We start from the raw sequence: 16788 nt of genomic DNA, 5'->3' as shown, positions 1-16788 counted from the left end.
TTATTGATTCATGTAATGGAAGTTACCAATAGGTACTATTGTTTTTCCCTGACAGCAAGTAGAAGATCTACGATGCCAAGACAGAACACATAAACATTGACGTAAACATATTAATTATTCTACTAAATCTAGAGTTGTCATGACAGAATGACAAAGTTCTGCTTTGTCATCAACTAGTTGGTTCAGGTGATTGTCACTGTTGCCTGATTGTTGTTAGTGCTGGCAATCTTTTCCCTCCTCCACCCCAGCTCCACCTGTGTATAGGTCTGCTACAGGGGATACATGTGTTTGCAGCAGTAGTGTGTTATTATATGTGGATCCTGGATGTGACAACCACAATAAAATACAAAATTACACTATGGGTGCTTTCAAACCTAGACTTTTGTTTCGGAACCTGGTACGGTTTCCCAGTAAGCGGGTCGTTTGGCATGTGTGAATCCAGCAATCGCGCTCGGATCCGTGCCAAAACAATCGGTCCGAGATTGTCTGGATGAGGTGGTCTCGGCTGGATTGAAACAAACTCTGGAGCGAATCGGTTGTAGTGAGAAAGCAAAACAATCCAATGAACTAACCAACCAGGCTATATCACAGTGCATTATGGTTATGTAGTTGAAACTTTGCTGTGTGAAAGCAAACTATACCAAGAACAAAGTGCAACATTGTAACCATTTAATCCCTGTTCCAGAACAAAAGAATCGATCCACAGGTGTGAAAGCACCCTAAGAGGCACAGTTACATTTTTAAATGAACTCACATTTGTATAAAGCTAACAATCTTTTTCCTCCTCCACCCCAGCTCCACCTGTATATAGATCTCCTACAGGGGTAACATGTGTTTGCAGCAGCAGGGTGTTATTATACAGTATGTGGATCCTGGATGTGACAACCACTATAAAAATGTAAGATTACATTAAGGGTGCTTCCACATCTGTGGTTCAGTTCATTTAGTCCTGACCAAGGGCAACAAATGCATTTTTCTGCCGTTTTTGGGTCCTTTTGACACCACACTGATTGATTTGGTCTGAACCAATTGAAAAAACAAAAAAAACCAAAATGCAGTCATATGACAAAATCCACATCACTCATTGGCCAGATGTTATTACATGCATTCCCTAAACTGCTTTCGATTGGTAAGAATTAACGCGCTGGAAAATGGCAATGGAACTCCATTCAGTATCAATCCTGATCAGTATCAATCTCCATCAAGTAAACAAACCAGCAGACACAATGTGGCGCTTTTCACTATGGAGGGCCGACTGACTGGCTGATTGTATCCCTGGTCATAGTGTACTATATAGTTTTTATACATTAATTTAGACAAACTATACATTTGAAGAATGAAGCGCAGCTGCGGCTGTTTAAATGTTTAAATGCATTGCAAACGGCGAATGCACATCGCAAGTCACTTTGTGAGGAGGCGTGAATTAATTTAGCTAAACTGCGACATGGTCATCTTCAGGAAATATTACCAGCGCTCTATCAGGTAATGTTTTTCCCTCTCTCTTTCTGTTTAAAATTATTGGTAAAGCGCTGTCAACAAGTATTTTTCCTCTACATCCCATAATGCACGGCACAATGGACTACAGCAGCTGGATTAGTCCAAAAAGCCGCAGTCCTTTTTGAGGTTGGATCTGTTCTAGTTCGGATCATGTTCTCACCACAAGGGAACCGCTCCAGGGTTCATTTGAGGGGTACGGAGACCTCCTGGAGGAGCTTTTTTTAGTCCGCTTTTGGTGGCACTCGAGTACGATTGCTACACTCACAACTGCTCAAACGAACCGCACCAAGAGGGAAAACGAACTCTAATGCGATTCAACCGAACTAAATAAGACAAGTGTGAAAACAATTTTAAATGAACTCACACATGTATAAAGCTAATAGTACTTGAATTAATTTCTTTGAAATGAGACACTGTTTATTTGGATTTCTTTGTGTTTATTTTTCATCTCAGAAACAGTAACTATTGACTTACATTACAAACAACAAGGACCTCAGAACATTCTTCTTTATTAATAGGCTGAGCTATCCCTTTACAATAAGTTTGCTTGATTGAAGACTCTTTCATGTCCGTTTCGTGCAGGTTGTGCTGGATAGAAAAAGAAAAAGTTAAGGTTCATGTTTGATAGCACTGTTTAGATTTAGAAATTGATTTCTGTCATTATCTCCTAAGAAACAATACCTGACTCCTGCTGCTGGCATTTGCTGAAACCACTCGTGGTTTAGGATGTCATCTACGGTGGATCTTTTGTTTGGATCAGTAATCAGGCACCCCGAGATCAAATCCTGGAATTCTGCAAGTGTTTACAAGAGAGCTGGTTAGTTACTGACAGTGTCAAGTTTGAAAGTTTGCTGTGTTACGGCCATTGTGATACTGGTACTATAGTGTTCTCTAACCTCTGGATAGGCCCAATGGAAAAGTCAGACTGTTTGTCTTCATGTCTTCCAGTGATTTAAAGGGGTAGGTGCCACACATCAGTTTGTACATCAGATAGCCCAGAGACCACGCCGTTGTTGGGTCTGCCCGATATGCCAGGGTCGCAACATACTCTGGTGGACAGCATCCTCCTGTTCATAAAAATGCAAGACATAGACAGGTTAAGCAAACATTTCAACTTTCAGATATCCATTATATTAGTATCACAGTAAACACATCTCATTGTATGAAAGCTAACCCAACTCACCAGTAAATCCACCCACATAGACACTCTTGAGGAGATCACCACAGCCAAAGTCTATCAGTTTGACTTGGTGTGTCTCTGTGTTGATCACGCAGTTGTTTAACTTGATGTCCCGATGGAAGATACCTCTGTCGAGACAGTGCTTGCATCCGAGGACCACTTGGTACAAAATGCTACGTGCCTCAGATTCACTCTTTGTTTTGTTCTGAGTTATAAAGCTGAGCAGATTCACGCAGGGTTGCGGGTACTCCAAGATGAGTATGTAGCGTTGTTCCTCATCAAACCAGTCTATCATGTGAACGATGTAAGGGCTTATCGGTTGTTGATTCAGCAGCAGGTTTAATGACACTTCTGCCAACAGCGGCTTGGAAAGCCCAGGCTGGAGAAAATAGTTGAACAAAAGGTTAGGTATCTTTCAATGTCACTAGCATTTAAGATCATTTGCATTTTAATATATACAATATGTTCACGGACAACTTACAATTCTGATATACCAGTCTGCTCTTGTCTTCTTCACAAATTTGATGGCAACCTGCAAAAACAAAAAAAAGAGATGTTGGGTAAACTCTAATGAAATCTTTTCACCCTGGAAATTAGAAACATATGACTGAAATGTAAGCGCTGATATGTATTTTACCTGTTGTTGATTAAGTTTGTGGAGCCCCACAAACACTTCGCCAAAGCCTCCTTCTCCAAGCTTTTCTCCAACTTCGTATACTGCAGAAAATGGAACTGCAAAAAAGCACAAATGTTAATACTTTTCAACAAAAAATAGAATACAGAAGTGTTTTTTTCCAACTTCTACAGATATAAATCTACAGTTCTTAAATAAGTTATACAATCTAGTTTTAAAATAAAGCTCGTGCAGTTTGACCATGCAAAATTCAGCTATGAAGAGATAAAACAAGATGATTTTTATCTTCTACTGGTTTCACACGTTCACGTAGTGCAAATTCGCCAGTCAAAGTTTGTGTTTTTGGTCTGACTTATTGACATGTTTGAATGGAAGTCTATGGGATGAATAGTGCAATATGACCATGGCTTAAGCCTGAAATACTTGAGTAGTTTGGTCGGGTGTGTTGAATTATGTCTGAAACTAAATCGTGATGGCTGTTTGAGTGTGTTTACGTAAGACATTTGTCATCTAAATATAACTCAAGTTTGAAAAAAACCCAAGATGACAATCACTTTCTTTACAATCATATTCTAACAGGCAATTAGGAAATCAATCAAATTCGATCAAGATTATTTGTACAGTACACATAAATAAACAGGTATAAATAAACAGAGGTACTATAAAAACTAGGAAGAATCATCAGTAAACGAACAAGAAAAGATAAAACACTCACGGATATTTGGACCCGGCGATGCAATGGTTCTCAACCAGCTTTTGTCTCCAATACGTCTGTGCTTGGTAGGTGCTCGAACAAACTTGGACGAACAAGGCTGGGAATCTTCTGAAGATTCTTCATCTGAAGATTCTTTGTCTGAAGAATTGTCAGTTTGATCCTGCAGATGTAATCGAACTACTTGCTCAGGAATGGGTGAGTCTGGCTTAGGAACAGGTGGTTCTGGCTCAGGAATGGGTGAATCAGGCTCAGGAATGGGTGAATCAGGCTCAGGAATGGGTGAGTCAGGCTCAGGAATGGGTGAATCAGGCTCAGGAATGGGTGAGTCAGGCTCAGGGATAAGTGAGTCTGGCTCAGGAATGGATGGCTCTGGCTCTGATGCAGGTGGATCTGGCTCAGAAGTGTGTGGATTTGGCTCTGCAGCAGCTGAACCTGTGTCTGGCCGTGGATTAACCACATTGTTCTTTTTGAGTACAGGTTTTACAGTCTGCCACGTTTTGTTGAAGAATGTATTGATTCTGTTCTTCTCAACATCTGTTGTTTTTTCTAGAAACCCCAGACACAAAAAAAGTTAGAAAATGGCACTCAATATCAGAAGTCATATACAGAGACTATCAACCAAAAACGATTTTATGATTTTGAAACTAACAAAAATACTGTGAATAAATAAATACATGACTTAAAAGGGTTACTTTACACGTTTGAAAAACAGCAATAAAATGACATTAAGCTCACCTTCATCTGGCTCTGGATTGTCTGGTTTTGCATCAGAGTTTGCTGGCTTATTGCTGGAAAGACCAGGATAAAGATCAGACTGATCGACTACTACCAGAGACTTAAGGCGGGACAGACCAAGCTGAAGATCAGTCTGATCGTCTACAGCCAGAGGCTCAAGGCTGGATGGACTAGACTTCAGATCAGCCTGATCGTCTACAGCCAGAGGCTCAAGGCTGGATGGACTAGACTGCAGATCAGCCTGATCATCTACAGCCCGAGACTCAAAACTGGACAGACCAAGCTTAAGATCAGCCTGATCGTCTACAGCCAGAGGCTCAAAACTGGACAGACCATTGTTAAGTTCAGCCTGATCGTCTACAGCCAGAGGCTCAAGGCTGGATGGACTAGACTGCAGATCAGCCTGACCTTCAATAGCCAGAGACTCAAGGCTGGATGGACTAGACTGCAGATCAGCCTGATCTTCAACAGCCAGAGGCTCAAAGCTGGACAGACCAAGCTGAGATTCAGCCTGAATGTCTACAGCCAGAGGCTCAAGGCCGGACAGACAAGACTGAAGATCAGCCTGATTGTCTACAGCCAGAGACCCAAAGCTGGACAGAGCAGACTGAAGATCATGCTGATCTTCTGCAGATGTTGTCTTGAGGTTGGATGGGCCTGGCTGTAGACCCACTGGTTCTGTGTCAGACGGAGGCTGTAAAAGAGATACTTCATTGCCTCGACGTCGACACTGATTGGCTTTCTGTAAAGCCAGCCATTTCTTTTTGAAGAATTCACAAAGGCTTTTCTTCTTCCTGTTTGGTTGCGTTTCTGAAAACAATGACAAAAAAAAGATTTTAAGTTAATATATTCACTTTCTTTCAATTTAATAAATTAAAGAGTTTACAAAAAGCATAATTTCACAATGTGTGCATGTGTGTGTGTGTGTGTTAAGGGTTAAATGTAATAATGGGCAATCAGTTTGGATCCAGATACACGGATCAAAATAATTTGTATATAGACAAAATATAAATAACACTTATCTAATCATCGTATGATGATACTTATATTGAAAATATTTATGTCATCTGAGTTACATCCCTGCCACTTTTTATTTTGAACAACTGAGAAAAACAAAGACACGACAATACATTAAATCTAATAATTTCTTTCTCGTATCACATAAAAACAGAAACTAATATTATAATATAATTATTTTTTTGTTTTTATTAATTGTTAATCTTACCAATATTAGCAATGCATGACTAGACATATTAGTTGTGTATTACTATATAGCATAACTGATTTTAGTTTCTTGGTCAGTTAATTGTCATTAAAATATCATAAAGATTTTAAAATGACCATTTAAATATCATATAAAGTTATTGAAAAGTCAAATTATTCAAGCTCCTGTAAGGAAAAGGCTATATATTACAAGTGTACAGTTGTAAACCGGATAAAATAACCATCCTATTTTAATTTAAATTTCTCATTTCTTTTATTTAGTCAGACAACATTACATATAATATGTCTCCATGTCTCCTGGAATCTCCCACATATTCATAGTGGACGCCTGATGCCCCAGAAATGGAGGCTTCCTACTTAAGCAAGGTTGTGATGTCTGTAATATGTTCAAATTAGCCATTGAGGTAACTTAAAGTTGGTTTTATATTCGCTCATTTGTTCAGTGAAGACTTGTGACATGTTCCTTTACCACCTTACTTTGATTATTTGGTCTGAAATCACATGTAAGTAAGACATTAAACAGCATTAGCACTATTTTGACTGTGAACAATGTTGTACTTTGATAATCATTTGCTGCTAACGTTATTGTGATTTCACTATTTAAAATGAACAAAAAATACTTTTCAGAAATTATATTATTAAGGAGAAAGTCCAAATCTGTAAATATAAAACCAAATTTTCCCTGATAAAATAGCCTACACACGCTCATCAGATGTAATGTCACATTACGCATATATTCTGAATTACGATGTTGACGTCCATGTTGAATTTATAAGCATAGATTTTGTACTTGGAGAGTAGGCCTCAAACCTTTGTACACTAATAAATACAAACAAGAATTTACCTGTTGAGCTGTTCGCCATGACAGTGGCAGTAGAAGGCAAACTCGGCATCAATGAAACGTGGTAAAAACACTGTGATCGTCGCTTTTGCTCGACTAGTAAACTAGCCGTCAGTCTGTGTTCAAGCGAGAGGTGTTTTGAAGATGTTTCTTAAGTGTTTGCTCTTTTGCAGCTTCACCGCGGTGACGTAATGAGTCCGTGGAATCTTTAGAACGAATTTCGAATAATGCGGTTGATGTTATTATTTGAAATATCACGGACATTTCTGACATTTAAAGTCACCTAAAGGAATCTAAAATGTTTAAATTTTTACATGTAAAATCTCCCAAAGTTTATGCTTGGGTTTTACAGAATTATTTGAATAAATCGTCATCAATAAAACAACTCTTCAGTTAAAATACATGATGTGCTATAGGATACTCAAACCGGAAAAATAAAAACGAAATAATAATATATATGATACTATTGTATTATATTTATATAGTAATGTAATAACTATTATTATTATTATTTTTAAAAAAAAATAATTTAGTTTTATTATTATTATTATTATTATTATTAAATGGCAAATGTTTTTACTTTACTTTTTAATTGTCCACAAGTAGAATTTTATCTTTGACTTCACAGTACCCAACCACATCAGCGTTCACATCACATATATCACAAAAAAACAAGCAACACAAAAAGCATTTAACAGAACATAAATCACATTAAAAATGTCATTTTTATTAATACACAATAGGTTCTTAAGTTTTTCCCCTGAAAACTTCTTAATCAAAATTGACACTGCTTAAAGCCGTATGTTTATCTAATAACTAAAAATGGCAAGCAGATAGAAATATGAAACCCTCATGCTTCTTCCACTAAGTTCATTTTTTTTTTAAATCTCTATTTATTACTTTTATTTTACGTCTGTGTTATTGTTGCTGTCATCATGTCTTTTTATTTTTGTTATCTTCTATACAACTATTTTATATCGAGTTAATATCCTACTTATATTCCTGTTCATTGTAGAGTCAATTCTGATTTTTTATATTTCTTCTCTTCTTAAAAGAAATCGGATAATGCGGACTGTAGCATTCACATTGTAAACATTTATTGTACTTTCAAAACCTTTAGAAATTTACATATTTTTATGAATGGATAAAAAATTTTAATCAATGAAATTTCCATAAAAAAGTTTGCATAGTTTAAGAGAAAGATTGGGTTAAAATAATATATTAAATTTTTCTGTCTTCTCTTTTCCAGTGATGGGTTACAGCTGGAAGGGCATCCGCTGTGTAAAAAAACATATGCTGAATAAGTTGGCAGTTCATTCCACTGTGGGGACCCCAGTTTAATAAAGGAACTAAGCCGAAAAGAAAATGAAGGAATGAATTTTCTGTCTTTTCACAAATAAAAGTTTGAAATTCACTTTTTACTGAAACGTTTTAATAAGCAATACCTTATCAAATAGTTACGCCCATTTGATATTAAAAGATTTTCATACCTTCCTGCTTTGCCATGGTATTATTTTTCCAATAATGTTTTTAAGATACTATAGTGCAATTTACGTAATAAGTTATTATGTTAACCGGGCAAATTAGGATAATTAATCTCGTTATTGGATAGTGGTTTGTTCTGTAGCCTAACCCAAAAGGAAAAAATGAAAGTGGGCTAATGATATTGATCTTATTTTATTTATTTTTTTATTTTAAAAAATTCCAAACCAAGTAAAATTTTCTACAGAAAAATACATCACCTAAGTATTTCATTCATTTTCTTGTCGGCTTAGTCCCTTTATTAATCTAATGTCGCCACAGCGGAATGAACTGCCAACTTATCCAGCAAGTTTTTACGCAGCGGATGCCCTTCAAGCCGCAACCCATCTCTGGGTAACATCCACACTCACATTCACACACTACGGACAATTTAGCCAACCCAATTCACCTGTACCGCATGTCTAGAGAACTAAACGAGTTAGTGAGGCCATCTGGTGTGTGGCTCTCTCGACATTGAGAAAAAGCACAAAGTATTAACCTGTTTTTTTTTTACTTAAATTGTGTGGCCAGTATCAAATATTTATTTTATGAATTTATTTTATTATTATTATTAGAATGATTAGTTTACATATCATGTATTACATAATATATTTATATATAAGTTAAAGTCAGAATTATTAGCCCCCCTGTTTATTTTTTCCCCAAATTCTGTTTAACAGAGAGATTTTTTTTCAACACATTTCTAATCATAGTAGTTTTAATAATTCATTTCTAATAACTGATTTATTTTATCTTTGCCATGTGTCAATAATAGTTGACTAGATTTTTCTAGACAATTCTATACAGCTTAAAGTGACATTTAAAGGCTTATTTAGGTTAATTAGGTTAACTAGGCAGGTTAGGGTAAATAGGCAAGTCATTGTGTAAAAATGGTTTGTTCTGTCATAAAAAAAAATTAAAATTGTAAAAAATAATATTGACCTTAAATTGGCATTTAAAAAAATGAAAACTGCTTTCATTCTAGCCGAAATAAAACAAATAAGACTAAGAAAATATTATCAGACATACTGTGAAAATTGTCTTGCTCTGTTAAACATAATTTTGGGAAATATTTAAAAAAGAAAACAAAAATCAAAGGGGGGCTAATAATTCTAAATTCAACTATACTACATAGATTCAAACTAGTGGTGCAAGGCTTGGTGCTGGGAGCTTTTTAGACACTCCTGTTATATTGTGGCTGTTGCAGCCATGATGTTGTAAAATGAACCTAATCAAAAAATAAAAAGTATTTGAGGTGATGTGCTGCCATAAACGTATGCTATGTAGTACACGATAAACGCCATCTCTGGCTGACTCTAAACGTTTAATAATTGTAAACAAATCCTGTGAGCGCATGCGCAGAGTCCGAGTGCTAATAGGGTTTTGTCAGGAGTAGCGTCTGTTGTTAGCTAAACATCTATACGAAGGTTAAGGGAAGTTATTAGGGTTCCATGGTCAAATACTCCTGAATGGTTACTACCAAAACCCATTGTTGATACATCACTTTAAAGATAGGAGATAAGAGTGCGGAGGGCAATTTTAATATTCAAAGGGTGCAAACATATATTAAAGACAAATATTTTAATCATGTTTTAATATATACAGAAGCATCTAAAGATAGAGGAAACAGAGTGGGGGTAGCATACACAGTAATAGATTTTAGAATTAAAGTTATTAAAAGAATATCAGATGACCTTTCAGTGTATACTGGAGAAATGGTGGCAATACTAATGGCACTTCAATGGGTTGAGGAAAACAGACGGTTAGGAGCATTGGTATGTTCGACTTAAATTACTCACTGATGACATTAGAGAGTGGACATTCTGAAAGCAGAAAGGATATATTGATCGAGATATTGCAAACAATAAATCGCATTCAGATGATGGGATTAGAAACTCGTAGCGGAATAACAGGGAATGAGTTGGCAGATGATGGCGCTAAAGAAGCTAAAAGGAAATCAGTTACAGACATGGAAATAAAATATAGTAAAAGTGAGATAAAGGTTTTAATTAAGCGAATTTTAAAAAGTGGGTGGCAAAAACAATGGGAGGAAGGAAAAAATGGGAGGTGGTTGTTTAATATTTAAGGAAATGTGGATAAAGGAAGAATAACGAGTAGAAGTAGGAGGGAAGAGAGCATAATATCAAGAATTAGATTTGGACTCAGGACTCAACAGTATATTGTACAAAATGAATTAACATCAGACAGGAAGATGTGATTTTTGTGGGCAAGAAGAAACCGTGGAGCATGTTACAATAGGGAAAGGAAGTGTTTATTTTAAATTAAAAAAGAATCAATGCAAATTTTAATTTGATTAAAATACTAAAAAACAAGTCAGATGAGGACTGTATAAAATTTTTAAATGTCTAAATTAGATAAAAGGATTTAGATATAAAGATATAAGTGGTGTAGGAATATATATATATATATATATATATATATATATATATATATATATATATATATATATATATATATATATATATATATATGCGATCATGGCCCACACTCCTAACCAGCAGGTGGCGGTAATGCACCTAAAAGTTGTATGCTAACTGCCAATAAAACTCATAAGAAGAAGAAGAAGTCATTAGGGTTTTGTTGGAAAAAGTTAGTAAGTATTTTTAAATTACCTTCTCTAATGTTCTATATTTGTTTATTTTCGTTAGAGTCTGCTGTTTAAAATGGATTTGTCAATGTTTTGATAAAGTTTCTAGCTCTTGGGAGCTAACCGTTACACCTCCATTAAAGTAACCAACAGCTGGTTTCCCATGTTAACGTATGCGGGTTTTATATTATAGTTTTTATTTGAAAATGGTACATGTTGCACGGACGGGGGTGAGCTTTGCATAGTTTTGATCTTTTAGCTTATTCGATGCTTTTCGTACGTGCTAATGTTTACCTTTGGCCTAACTCGTTAGCCTAGCCACACGACTTTTAATGATACGCAGGTGTCGGCCAATCAGCATCATTGATATCATTGATATTGACATTTTTGATATGAGGCGGGGTGTGTGAATGGGCATGACGTGTATTGTGTACACACCAATGACTGTAAAAAATATGGACGACGCGACAGCCCTTTTTCCCGTTGAACGCCTTGAGGGCAAAACGTCTGCTTGACGGGCACAAACTGTCGCAAAAGACTGCTGAAATTGGAGCCAGACATGCGCAGAAGGATTGTCTGATGGAGCCAGAGGAGGAGCCGCGAAAATGAGCAGAGTCGAGCTTCCAATCAAACGCTTTATGTAAAATCAACTACGCCCCCCGAACTTCTCAGCATGCGTTTGCTGTCATATCAACACAAATGGATGTAATAACGTTAACAAATATGAGGGTTTTATATATTCAATCGCGCCAGCTCCAGGCCGCAGCGCATAACCTACTTGCGGCGTCGCGGGCTGATTCCGGCTCACATGCGGCAGCGCCTGCTCGCTCGGCCGCCGCATCTGGCTCGATTGACTCGGGCTGAAATTGGGTAGTGAGTCCAGGCATCCGGAGTAGGTCCAGCAGAGGTAACATTAGTCAGTCTGAGCTCTAAGAGATAAGTCTCCGGCAGGCGAGAATCTAGCCGGAACTGTGTTTTGCTATCTGGGTGGCTAGGCGTGTATCAGCAAACTAATAAAGCCCAAAAAAAGCCCTGAACTTAGCGAATAAACAGTGTTCCACCAGGATCATGTATGTCAGAAACTATAGTTTACTGCTGAACTCATTTTGTCATGGTAAAATAACACAGAAATCGAATAATAACATTTCAGTCTACTTCAGTCTCCTGCCGAAGCTCAGACGCCGCGCTTTGAGAAACTGTCAATCACAGCTGTCAATCACGATGACACGCCCAGCATTAAATTACTGCTAAAAACAAACTGTTTACAAAAATGAAGATCTGCACCTATTTCAGCCCAATAACCAGTGCCTTAATCGACCAGAACTATCTTTCGGGACATTTTATTGCAAGTGTAATATTTTTTTTTATTTGGGCTCAAGTCTCCTTCATTAACACGGAGGAGGCGGGCTTTATGACTTGTACTGCAGCCAGCCCCCAGGGGGCGATCTAACGGCCGAAACCTTCACTCAAACGTAGGCTTGCGGCACACTTGGTACACACTGTATGAGAAGCCTGTTAGAAAGTGTTTTTTATTTGTCCACTGTCATTACTATATAAAGCCTAATTGACCGTTTTTCAAGGAAATGTTTCAGCTGTAGATTGTCTCATGTGGTTTGACGTTTTAGATAAATTTGAAACATTTGGTTTATTGAATTTTATTTAATTTATATATATATATATATATATATATATATATATATATATATATATATATATATATATATATATATATTTTTTTTTTTTTTTTTAAATTTTATTTATTTATTTTTTTATTTATTCATTTTTTTAATCCACAAAGCGTGCAGCTTTTTGGCTCGTTTCCACTGACTGGTACAGTACGATACAGTTAAATGTCACTTTAAGCTGAATAGAAGTGTCTTGAACAATATCTAGTCAAATATTATTTACTGTCATCATGGCAAACATCAAATAAATCAGTTATTAGAAATGAGTTAAATAAAACTATTATGTTTAGAAATATGTTGAAAAAATCTGCTCTGTTAAACAGAAATTGAAGAAAAAAAATAAACAAAAGGGAATAGTAATAATGACTTCAACTATATATATATATATATAATGACTGACCCATATTGCACACACAAATGTTACATCTGTAAGACATGCCATCATGACTAATTAATCAGATTTTTTTACACTGTAAATTAAAAAATATCGAGTAAAATGTTATGTACTGTCAGTTATTAGTTATTAAAAACATTATGTTTAGAAATGTCTTGAAAAAATCTTTACTTCGTTGAACAGAAATTGCGGGAAAAATATACAGGGGGGTTAATTATTCACGAGGGCTTCAACTAATAATATACAGTTGAAGTCAGAATTATTTGCCCCCCCCCCTTTTTTTTTTATATTTCCCCAATAATGTTTAACAGAGCAAGGAAAATTTCACAGTATGTCTGATAATATTTTTTCTTCAGGAGAAAGTCTTATTTGTTTCATTTTGGCTAGAATAAAAGCAGTTTTTAATTTTTTTAAAAACATTTTAAGGACAACATCATAAGCCCCTTTAAGCTATATTTTTATCGATAGTCTAAAGAACAAACCATCGTTATACAATAACTTGCCTAATTACCATAAACAGCCTAGTTAACCAAATTAACCTAGTTAAGCCTTTAAATGACACTTTAAGCTGAATAAAAGTGTCATGAACAATGTCTAGTCAAATATTATTTACTGTCATCATGGCAAAGATAAAATAAATCAGTTATTAGAAATGAGTTATTAAAATGATTATGTTTAGAAATGTGTTGAAAATATCCGCTGTGTTAAACAGAAATGGGGGAAAAATAAACAGGGGGCCTAATAATTCTGACTCTTTATATAATGACTGACCCATATTGCACACACAAATGTTACATCTGTAAGACATATTTTAAATAGCATTTGGTCTCTGAAACATCTGCTTTTTACAGTAATCTTATAAACCCTTTTAAAGGTCTGTTTTCCAAACATTCTAAATCATAATCATGAAGATGTATTATAAATTTGTTTAATATCTGTCTGGAGAAAAGACAAAGTCCACATGTAAACACCAACATCATATAGACGTCTCTGTGATGCTGTCGAGGTTCATTTTAACACAGCCATCTTTGATTAAAGTTTTGGAAAATACAAGCAAGTAGTTTTTATCTTAAAATGTGAGGCTCCTGGTGTCAAGTGCAAATCAGCGATGAACAGTGCTGATTTTAAAAATGAATCAAAGTCAATATTGCAGTATTGGTTCATTATTCTCTAATATGGGTAAGTTACGGTCTTGTATAAGCGTTGAATATGCATTAAGTATTTATTTTCCTAAATGAATCATGTTTTTCTAACCCCACACAGTGTCAGGGGCTTTCTGTATATGCCACACTATTCCATCATTTCTTTTACACATCAGATGCCCTTCCAGCCACAACCCACTGTAAAAAACAAAAGAAGTTGACTCAAAATTACAAGGCAACAAACTTCAGGACATTTTTGAGTTGACTCAACTTTCAACCCAATTACTGCACTTAACTCGATTTAAGTTGAGCAAACTCAAAAATGTCCTTATGTTTGTTGCCTTAAAATTTAAGTTGAGTCAACTTTTTTTACAGTGTGGGAAACACCCATACACTCTCGCATTCACACACTACGACCAATTTAGTTAATCCAATTCACCCATACCACGTCTTTGAACTGTGGACAGCCAGGACTTGAACCAGCGACCTTCCTGTTAGGAACCACTGAGCCACTGTGCTGCCCAATATAAGAATGTGCATTATTAAAATCATTAGGTCTATGGGAACTCACCATAAAGATAGTTGACGTGTGTGTGTGTGTGTGTGTTTAAACATTTTATTCAGTGCACACTAAAGTGAGCTAAACCTGGCAAAAGCCTCAATTTGGAGCTATCACCATTAATAAAATTGTAGAAACATTTTGTAGTATAGAAAAACAACAGAAATATGCAAGTATTGATCAGGCAAAATAAAAAATAAAGATTGAGAATAACTGAATCATGACTGATTGAGAAGCATTTATTGTGATCCACATCATATTTTGCACTTTTATTCATTGTTTCTTCTTTGTTAGCGGGCACCTCCAGGATGTTGCCCAAGCAATACTCAGGTTTGCTGACTGTGTCAGAACCCTTAAAGGGATCGTTCATCCTAAATCAGGTCAATTAGCTGTTAGTTTACTCACACAAGCCAAGATATTTTAGCCAAATCTAAGGTCCTTATTGATTCATGTAACGGAAGTTACCAATAGTTACTATTGTTTTTCCCTGACAGCAAGTAGAAGATCTACGATGCCAAGACAGAACACATAAACATTGACGTAAACATATTAATTATTCTACTAAATCTAGAGTTGTCATGACAGAATGACAAAGTTCTGCTTTGTCATCAACTAGTTGGTTCAGGTGATTGTCACTGTTGCCTGATTGTTGTTAGTGCTGGCAATCTTTTCCCTCCTCCACCCCAGCTCCACCTGTGTATAGGTCTGCTACAGGGGATACATGTGTTTGCAGCAGTAGTGTGTTATTATATGTGGATCCTGGACGTGACAACCACAATAAAATACAAAATTACACTATGGGTGCTTTTAACCTAGACTTTTGTTTCGGAACCTGGTACGTTTTCCCAGTTAGCGCGGTTCGTTTGGCATGTGTGAATCCAGCAATCGCGCTCGGATCCGTGCCAAATAATCGGTCCGAGATCGTCTGGATGAGGTGGTCTCGGCTCGATTGAAACAAACTCTGGAGCGAATCGGTTGTAGTGAGAAAGCAAAACAATCCAATGAACTAACCAACCAGGCTATATCACAGTGCATTATGGTTATGTAGTTGAAACTTTGCTGTGTGAAAGCAAACTATACCAAGAACAAAGTGCAACATTGTAACCATTTAATCCCTGTTCCTGAACAAAAGAATCGATCCACAGGTGTGAAAGCACCCTAAGAGGCACAGTTACATTTTTAAATGAACTCAAATTTGTATAAAGCTAACAATCTTTTCCCTCCTCCACCCCAGCTCCACCTGTATATAGATCTGCTACAGGGGTTACATGTGTTTGCAGCAGCAGGGTGTTATTATACAGTATGTGGATCCTGGATGTGACAACCACAATAAAAATGTAAGATTACACTAAGGGTGCTTCCACATCTGTGGTTCAGTTCATTTGGTCCTGACCAAGGGCAACAAATGATACAGTGGACTGAGTGGAGCATTTTTCTGCCGTTTTTAGGTCCTTTTGACACCACACTGATTGATTTGGTCTGAACCAATTGAAAAAAAAAACAAAACAAAATGCAGTCATATGACAAAATCCACATCACTCATTGGCCAGATGTTATTACATGCATATCCTAAACTGCTTTCGATTGGTCAGAATTAACGTGCAGGAAAATGGCAATGTAACTCCCGCAAGTAAACAAACCAGCAGACACAAAATGACGCTTTTCACTATGGAGGGCCGACTGACTGGCTGATTGTATCCCTGGTCATAGTGTACTATATAGTTTTTATACATTAATTTAGACAAACTATACATTTGAAGAATGAAGCGCAGCTTCGGCTGGAAAACAATGTTTAAATGCATTGCAAACGGCGAATACACATCGCAAGTCACTTTGTGAGGAGGCGTGAATTAATTTAGCTAAACTGCGACATAGTCATCTTCAGGAAATATTACCAGCGCTCTATCAGGTAATGTTTTTCCCTCTCTCTTTCTGTGTAAAATTATTGGTAAAGCGCTGTCAACAAGTATTTTTCCTCTACATCCCATAATGCACGGGGCAATGGACTACAGCAGCTGGATTAGTCCAAAAAGCCGCAGTCCTTTTTGAGGTT

At 36.4% G+C, this 16788-nt stretch overlaps 1 protein-coding gene across 1 annotated transcript; it reads right to left on the bottom strand.

The window, feature by feature from the left end:
• Positions 1–1913: 1913 nt before the first annotated feature.
• LOC137487771 (uncharacterized) lies at positions 1914–7255 on the bottom strand. Its single transcript, XM_087240208.1, has 9 exons — positions 6830–7255; positions 4762–5571; positions 4027–4572; positions 3315–3409; positions 3159–3209; positions 2681–3056; positions 2394–2564; positions 2179–2290; positions 1914–2085 (listed from the first exon to the last, which is right to left on the bottom strand). The coding sequence occupies exons 1-9, from the start codon at positions 6876–6878 to the stop codon at positions 2061–2063; spliced, it is 2235 nt and encodes a 744-aa protein (XP_087096334.1). The 5' UTR covers positions 6879–7255; the 3' UTR covers positions 1914–2060.
• Positions 7256–16788: the final 9533 nt, after the last annotated feature.

Source organism: Danio rerio, chromosome 2, assembly GCF_052040795.2.
Source record: "Danio rerio strain M-AB ecotype USA chromosome 2, GRCz13ab, whole genome shotgun sequence".
Lineage (NCBI taxonomy): Eukaryota > Metazoa > Chordata > Actinopteri > Cypriniformes > Danionidae > Danio > Danio rerio.
The sequence above is the reverse complement of the archived record's forward strand: the minus strand, read 5'-3'. Positions and strand labels throughout refer to the sequence as shown.